An 8,921-nucleotide genomic window follows, 5' to 3' on the forward strand; every position below is an offset into this window, starting at 1 on the left:
ACTGTGTAACACTTGCAACATTGATCCAAAACACTTGCATCCCCAAGCTGTTAATAGGAAAAGATAATTCCGCTGATCCTACTTAAACAAATCACACTTAAGAAGAGACTTTTACAACTGATTTAATAAGTAGTTACCTAAGAGGGAATACTTGTTTTTCTCATGGTTACAAGAAACATAGGTAGAGTGATAGCTCAGTGCAAAGCTGGACAGATAAATACTGCTTTGGGACGGAGCCATTTGGAAACAAAACAATAAGGCAGGGAGGGGGTTGAGAGTGCCCGAGTGCCGGGCTAAGGATCCTGCACTGATCAGCGCTGCATGATGCAGAAAACAGATGAGAAAGAGGAGGAGGAGGAGAGGAAGGAGGAGCGAACTGAGAACAGACTGGCTGAGGCTCGCAGCTCTCAGTCTCTTCTCTGTGCTTCGCCAAGCAGCTTCTCTGTGCTTTCCTCTTTCTCTCTCGCCCACATCGGCTTTAATACTCTTGTTGCCTGAGCTTACAAGAGGAAACGTAGCAGCAGAGGGGCTCGCTCACTCGCTCGCACCAACTTCGCCCACGCCATGCTGCCCTGGAGAAGGAATAAGTTTGTTCTGGTGGAGGATGAGGCGAAGAGTAAACCCAAGAGCCTGGGGACTGGACTGACCTACCACTCCATCCTCTCTTCTCTGCTGCGCTCCTGCCCTGACTTGCTACCCGACTGCCCCTTTGACTGGGTGGGTAGCATCTTCCACACAAAACGGCAAAAGGTTGAACTGAATAAAGAGGAGCCGGTTTATAATGTGCGCTACTTGGGAAGTGTGGTCACCATTACGGCAAAGGGAGATGGCTGCACCCAGGAGGCGGTGGCCAAAATCTGGGCGAGGAGCAACTATGGGGACCAGAGTGTCAAGATGAGGTTAACAGTGGGACCACAAGGGATCCGGATGAGTGCCGACAAATCCGGGAAAAAGAAACCCATCCATCTTTACTCCCTGAACAGGATCACTTATTGCACCGCTGACCCGTGCCGGCCTAAGATCCTGGCTTGGATTTATAGGCACCAGGTCAAGAACATGGCGGTGGTGCTCCGGTGTCACGCAGTCCTGGTTAGTAAGTCCGAGAAGGCCCAGGCAATCGCCCACAGCCTCTACCAGAATGCCACCTCCGCATTCAGCGAGTTCAAGCGGCTGAAGCGTCAGAGTGATTTCCGGCACTGCCAGCAGCAGCTGCTCGGTGAGGAGGCAGTGCCCCTGATGCCTCTGAGGAGGCTGCTGAATGGGCAGTGCCACTACAGACCGCCTGCCGACAACCCCGGGACTGCCACCCGTCTCTGCTCCATCACCGAGGAAGAAGAAGAAGAGGAGGAATGTGAGAAGGAGAGCAAAGATAGAAAGGAAGAGGTGAAGGAAGCGGAGGAGGATGTAGAGGAGCAGCAGGACAAACAGAAGGTTTTAACGACAAACACAGACCCGACTCAGTTATTATCAAAGTTGGACATTGGGGATATTGCCCGACTGGAGCAGTGCCAAATCAACTTTGTCAGTGACAGCAACAACAATACATTTACCTTTATAACCTCTCTGGTGTGACTGTAACACAGTTTAAAGAGTGCACTTCTGCACTACAGTGACACATTCCTCTCTCTGCCCTTCACTGGTACCCCACTCAGGCTCCCTCCTGCCCCAACCATGTAACACGAAGTGTTTACCAGAAACTTCTCCAACTTACCGAGTGGACAAGAAGAGGCAGACGATCGTTTTGTGGGAGTAATTCCTACTCTGCCCGGATGCCTCAGATTCGGGCTTGACTGTAGCAGTTTGGGAAACTGCATGTTTACACAGGAGGGCTGGTGATGCACAGACTAACAGCAGCACAATGACAAACGAGGACACTGGGTTCAGAAAACACGGGAGCGCTGAGAGACGCTGAGATCGCTGACATTTGTGTCACATATTGATTGCAGCACCGATCAGGATGTAATTATTAGACCTCTGTCTCTTATTTTTGTGAGTATATTTCAAGCCTCGTTTGTAAACAGGGACATTTTTTTGGACTGACTTGTGATATTTTTCAGGGAGGTTCTTTGTAAATTTGTGTAACTTTTCTAAAATGACAATCCTCATTGAAATGACTTGCAGACTGACCTTTCCGAGCGAAGAAGTTTATTACGGTTTTACTAATGATAGCAGCCGACTAATGAATAAGGCTATAATTTAGGAGGCAAGCCATTGAGTCGACATGTTTATTGCTGCCATTTGTTAAGGTCCTTATCATTTATGCATGACAAGTCAGCAGTAACCTTTTTCGTGCTGAGCTATTGTCTTTTTTCTCATGACATCTTTGATCCTTTGGCTTTTAAAATGAACACTGTGATAAATGTGTGACCAGGGACTATTACATAACTGTTCATGCAGCATTGATTAATTCTTATAATGCATCTTTTTAAATATATATTTATGATTTGCTAAAGCAAAAACAAACTGTTTGCCACTGCTCTGCCCGTCTTAGTTTTGCTAATACAGTTTTTCCATGAGCCCTTGCAAAAATGCAAATGACCCTCACTATTGAACACAAGTGTTTGAAATATGACTGTAGCTGATTTCCTGTTAATAATATCTGTGCTACTGTCCCAAGATGCATTGTGATTACTATGAGATGAAGCTTTTTATTTTCCAAATATGATGAATAAAAATTACCCTCGCTTGGGTTTCCTTCTTGAATCTCAGGAGGAGTGTATTTCAAGATGGTATCAAAGGGATTATTCAAATGAATGCAACAGCTCTGCATTCCACCAGTGTACATTTGCATGTTTGTGATGTGAAAATATGTCTAACCGTCACGTCAAACACAAGAGAACAGCCTATTTACATCAGACTCATCTGCATCCTCAGCTTTCAAACTGTATAAAAGGATAAATAAATATTTTTGCCACAAAAAGACACTAAATGTCCACTTTCAGCTGTCACTTTCATTAGATGTTAATGTGGTTTGATAAATTTCTGCAAGCCTCGCAGCGGCTCTGCATCACTTAACCCTAAGGGGAGCAATTAATCAGCAGGTTGAATTGTTCAGAAAAGGAACTTCAAGCACCTGCCTCGACAGGACGGCTGTCAGGCTCTGACAGTAACGAGTGATCCAAAACGGGGACCAGGAAGTTGACTTACTAATCAAGCATATTGCTGCCAAAATCAGCTATTTCGAATGAAGGCAGAGAGTTTAACCGGGTTTACTGGGATGATATGTAACTATACCATGTTTGGATTATATCACCATAAAAATAATAAATATATTAATGTTGAAAAGCTAGTAACAGTTAAACAATTCATGAATTCACGTCAGGTATCAGACATCAAAAGCCGTTTGAGCTGACTTTTCTCATTAGAGATTCTACTTTTGAAGAGGAATAGCTTTGACTTTATTGCTGCATGAGAAAGCAAAACCATTTGGAGTTGGTTTGAATTACTGAGACGGATTGCTCTGAGGGGAAACCTTCAGCTGGAACATTTGAGATCAATAATTTTCTTTTCTTGAAATGAACTACCTCGGAAATAGAAGATGATCTCATGTCAGGAGATGGAAGATAAAGGATTCATTTGTCCTTGCAACAAATCCATTCATAGGAGAGATTACGGAATACTTTCATTTATGTGTTTTTTTTTCCTGCATTTTAATCCTCAGACACACAAAACACAATGCAATAAAGTCACACTGACATTCTGCTATTTTAACATGGGGTGGTTAAGCAGAGGAACCACTGTGCTTTTATGCAAACATAACTCTTGTCAGGCAAACATAAGAGAGGGAGCAGATGGCAGCAGCAAGGTGCACGCTGAGCTTTATCACACTCGTCTTCCAGAATAACAAGGGCTCAAGCCCATATCCGGAGCTTGTTATGTTTTGTCACATCGTCAGCCGCAGGAGATGCTCTTTAAAAACATAAAATCTAATCAAACCCAGCAGACCTGGGCCTGTCAAGTATTACGTATAACCAAGCCGTGCCATTTTACAGCAGGGTGTCTTAGGAGATCCAAATAGCTGCTTCCGCCTGCACACATCTGTTCTTAGTCTTCTCATCCTCATGCAGTGTCTGTGAGGCAAACACAAGGGTGTGTGACAGTACCACAGGCCTGCATGTCTCCACCACGAGGAGGAGGAACAGAGGAATAAAATATTGTGTCCCAAAGTAGCTGGCAGCAGGCAGCAGTCCATTTTATTCCAGGGAGTAATGTACAAAAAAACCTCCCAAAAAAATAACCACACACACACAGCTTCCCCAAGAGCATGACAAAGAGGAAGAACAGTCTACAAAGCCCAAGGAAGGACACTGTGAATCACTGAGACTTTGGCCAGTACTGGGAGATATGAACAATAATGAAACTTTATGAAATATAGCTGTAGGCAGCAGTGAGGAGGGCCAAGCAGTTCAGCAGGGCACAGTCACTATGGCAACTTGATCTGATCGTATTAAAAGCATGTCTGTAAGCGCTGACAAGAAAACCATGGACTGTAGCTGGCATGAGGTCACCCAGTCATTTCGGGACTCTGCATTTTGTAGTCTGTGTTAGCAATTTATGGTGGCAAAGGTGACTGTGGTTTGACAAAAGGGTGGAGTGGAGTTATCAGATAACACTTGCAAGCTCAGTTAGCAAGCAACATCCACGAAACGTACACATAGAAGCACCTACTTGCTAATTAGTAACACATCACAACTGAGGCACAAGCTTCTTAGATGGGCTGTACCATATCACACTCCAGAGGCAACATAAACACGGTTGACTGGTCCAGTTCATTAAGCTGAATTTGACTGGCTACCAGTGCTGTGCATACTGCAAGTAAATGCAGGGGCAGTATTGCCAATGCCAACACTGATACTCATAGTGTTAACGTATAAAGGCCGCTTATGCATTGGAGATTGATGTGTTATCACTTATGAAATGAATGATCATGAATTTGCAAATTATGAGGTTTATTGGTGTAATTTTTACTTTCCACAATAATTAGTTAACATAATAAAAGGCACCATTCAGCTTTTCATGCATTTGGAAACTGCTTTTTTTGGAGATCTTGTGCCTGTCTGTAAAGGGTCAGCTTCTGCGTTTTAAATGTACTGTAGGTTAAAAAGACAAACAGAAATAGACAGACTAAACAAAAAGGTTTAGACTTTTTTCATAGTACATTTTGAGGTATATTTTTTTTCATTTTCGAAAAAATGATTCCTTTAACACGAGTCAGTGGGCTCCATACTGAACTTAGCAACAAAATATCGATACTATTGCACTAGTATCAATCCAATCCGATACCAGGATTGGCATTAATACTATCGATATTTGGATTGTTCCGCCCACCTCTACTGGTTAAGCCCATATAGACATGTATGGGCTTCAGCTTCCCGTGTCAAGGCACCTCACAATCAAAGCAAACGCACCTTAAGCCAAAAGAAAATTGAAACAAGTAATTATAAAACATTCTCGTACTGTTCACTTGTTATTATCGGGGCGATCGTGGCTCAAGAGTTGGGAGTTCGCCTTGTAATCAGAAGGTTGCCGGTTCGAGCCCTGGCTCGGACAGTCTCGTTCGTTGTGTCCTTGGGCAAGACACTTCACCCGTCGCCTACTGGTGGTGGTCAGAGGGCCCGGTGGCGCCAGTGTCCTGCAGCCTCGCCTCTGTCAGTGCGCCCCAGGGTGGCTGTGGCTACAACGTAGCTTGCCATCACCAGTGTGTGAATGGGTGAATGACTGGATATGTAAAGTGCTTTAGGGTCCTCAGGGACTAGAAAGGCTAATACAGGCCATTTACCATTTACCATTATTGTTGGGTTCTTTGTACCCAGTTATAAATACTTTTAATGATGATAATTCTACTTTTGAAAACAGTGATCTGCAAGAATTAGCTAAATTTTGAGTTTTAGCATTTCTCAGCTGGCTGCATTTTTAAAATTTATTTCTAGTCCTAATGTTTCTCCTTGGTAGAAAAAATAATAGTATTTCAACAAAATCCAAATTAAACTAATTTGGGGGGGCGGGCAGTCTTAACAAGTAGTGCAGATATGTGCCAATCTGGGGAAAAATAATCGAACTTTGTGAAAACTTTGAAAGTTTTTTCAATCCTGTGTGGTGAAAATTGATATAAGATACAAATAGATCTGTGCACACCTCCAATTTTGACCCTTTGGTTGCACTACATTGCTCGGTGAAAAGAATGAGGGCATTGACCCATTTTATTGTGCCAAGTTAGTCTTAAAGACTTTACTCTGTCCAGTTTCACAAAAAGGCACCTTTAAAAGTATCATCTGTATCTCAGTTATCTATTAATATCATCAGATTTCCTTTGACCCTTCTCACAGTTATGATGTTTGAAGAAATGTCACGCTGTTCCAATACATCAGTTGCAGCTATCTTATTAAAATGAACTTGATTAAAGGAATCATGAAGACAACTTTAAACACATCATATTTTCCATGCAAAAGGCTCTCTCCAAGATCCCAAAGTATTTCACCTGCTATTTGTTTTGATTAAAAAAACCCTGACTGCAATATTTCCTCTGGCAAAACTAAAAGACACCATTCAAAACAACATTTCACAAAACATATTTTCTTACTGGATTCATTACTGTCTCTTGAGACGGGTGAGTGGAAACAGCCACAGGTACCTTTTTTGCTTGGTGAAGACCTCAGCTGTGGTGGGTGTTTGTTTTCCCAGGTAGATAGCACAACAATGACACCTATCCACACTCAAAATAAAACTCAATAAGTGACAAGTGAAGTGCTGTCAAATAGCATTTTTCAGCTCTATAAGAGAAAAGACCTGAAAAAAGTGTTATTTTTTGCAGTTAAACTGCAGTGTATGCTTGCCTGCCAGAGCTTCCCTCTGAGACCCGTGGATGTATTAAACAGAGCTGCATCGCCTGCCTCACAAGCCAAAAGTTTTCCAGTTACTGGGTTTGCTCCCATGGTTTCCAGTTCACTGCACAAATGCTTTAGCATTTTCCTGAATATAAAACTCATTTTACAGGCACTGGGGAGGTTTTACAAATATGCAACTCTGTGGATTAAAAATTTCATAACAAAAATGGTTAAGAGATATACCAAAACCAGTGGGAAAACTTTTTTTTGTGGTCACTGGGACACTCTGTATCCCACTGATCTCCACTTCTTTCAGTACATCTGTGATAACAGATTCATGCAACGATTAGTAAAAATCACTTCCTCATTTGCTCTTGTTTTCATATCTACAGCTGTTTCTTTGCCTGATCATGAACATATTGGTGCTCTTGACTAAACAACCCATGCTGCTCCAGAGACCGCGCCTTATTATCTGCTGCTGTCATTCTGCAGTTGCAGGAGAGTTTACAAGTTCAAATGATCACAGCTAACAAGCATCATTTTCCCTACTGTGCATATCTTATAACACCTTCTGAGAAAAATAGTTGCATATCTAGCAAGTTTCAGATGAGATGTGGTGGGTTTTGCTGCTCAGCATCACTGTCAGTATCACACTGAAGCTCTCAAACAACAAAAATGCACTGCAAGATGCACATTCAGGATTTTTCTTAGAACTGCAATGCTTTGTGTTTAATATTACAAGATACAACTGCCCCACAAGAACTTACAGTGAACCAGAACTTGGTAGAATACACTATCAAATAATCTCTTGAAACCACCACAACTGTTGTTCAGTATAAACTGTCTCCTGGGAAAACAACATAAAAAAAACAAAAAACCTGGAGTGTCAGTGAGGAGACCTGTACAGCTATTTAATTCAGGAATGCAAGGATTCGTTTAGGCCATGTAACACCTACAGTTTTAATCCCTCAAAAATATAATCAACAATAATATTTTTGTCATTTCACATGGACAATAAAGTTAGATACAACTATATCATTGCAAGGTCAAAAGAGGTTTAAAAGTGTGACTATAAAATATGTATTAAAAAGTCTAAAAAATATACAAGTCTCTAAAACTAATTATTAAAATGAATGTAAAAAACACATTAAACCACATATATAACATATTTCATATTCAACAATTCTAAAAACAAACACTTTTGTCTCAAGAAATGTGGCCAAATTCACATCACGGACTATAAATGCTGTCTGTTTTTTTCTCTAGAAGTGTGTTTTCTTTTTCGTTTTTCCCAGATTCATGGCCATATGTGTGCTTTGCTGCTTCTGCCTGCACTACTTTATTGAGACTCAGCCTTCCCAACACCGTTCCACTATTAAACTCATTAACATGACATTTGCAATATTGGAAAAATTGCCCCTTTAAAGATTATGTTTAATAACGTTACACAAAGGAGAAACAACACTGGGGAATGTAATAATAACCCTGTCACACACCACCTGACGTCTTTATACCACACAGTCGCAGGAATGCAGGAAGGTTGCACAAATTACTCGTGCACTGACGTCACAGGAGAGCCATTACAAAGACTAATTATGAAATCAATAACCCAGGAGCATAGGTTTGTGCTTCTAAAGTGTTCTTTTATGGCACCCAATTTGAGGCCGTGCTGCTTATGTCCTTGCAGGATCCGCAATTGCTTTGCAGTCCTTGTGATTGTGCGTCTGCTGCTTCACTGATTGCAATAGTGAGATCGAGTTACATGCTGCGTCAGTCTTGTATTACGCCTGCGATGTACGCTGTTTGAGTTACATCGTGACATCAGCGGTGATCACAGAAACACACAGTTTTCGAAAGAGTGAAATACAAAAAAAAGGTATTTGAAGGAATATTTTGATATTCTGAGAAATCCACTAATATACTATACAAGACAGGTGAAAATATCAATACTAGAGTGATTTAGCAGCAGGGAATTCAGGCTAAAAGTCTTTGAAAAGTTACCTCAGAAAAAGAAACAGATGGGCAGGTGAATTGATGGGCATGTTTGAATTTATTTCTAAACTGGGTGTCAGAACTCGCATATTTCTCAGTACCATA

The 8,921-nt window shown here is 41.6% G+C and overlaps 1 protein-coding gene across 1 annotated transcript; it reads left to right on the forward strand.

The window, feature by feature from the left end:
• Window positions 1–440: 440 nt before the first annotated feature.
• On the forward strand, window positions 441–2,810 carry fam43b (family with sequence similarity 43 member B). The gene has a single exon (XM_031742006.2). It carries the CDS (start codon window positions 565–567, stop codon window positions 1,570–1,572), a length of 1,008 nt encoding a protein of 335 aa, XP_031597866.1. The 5' UTR covers window positions 441–564; the 3' UTR covers window positions 1,573–2,810.
• Window positions 2,811–8,921: the final 6,111 nt, after the last annotated feature.

This window comes from Oreochromis aureus, linkage group 20 (assembly GCF_013358895.1).
Source record: "Oreochromis aureus strain Israel breed Guangdong linkage group 20, ZZ_aureus, whole genome shotgun sequence".
Lineage (NCBI taxonomy): Eukaryota > Metazoa > Chordata > Actinopteri > Cichliformes > Cichlidae > Oreochromis > Oreochromis aureus.

What these genes read in the sequence shown, in the direction of transcription:
- fam43b (XM_031742006.2), top strand. Translation starts at nt 565, where the DNA reads ATGCTGCCCTGGAGAAGGAATAAGTTTGTTCTGGTGGAGGATGAGGCG.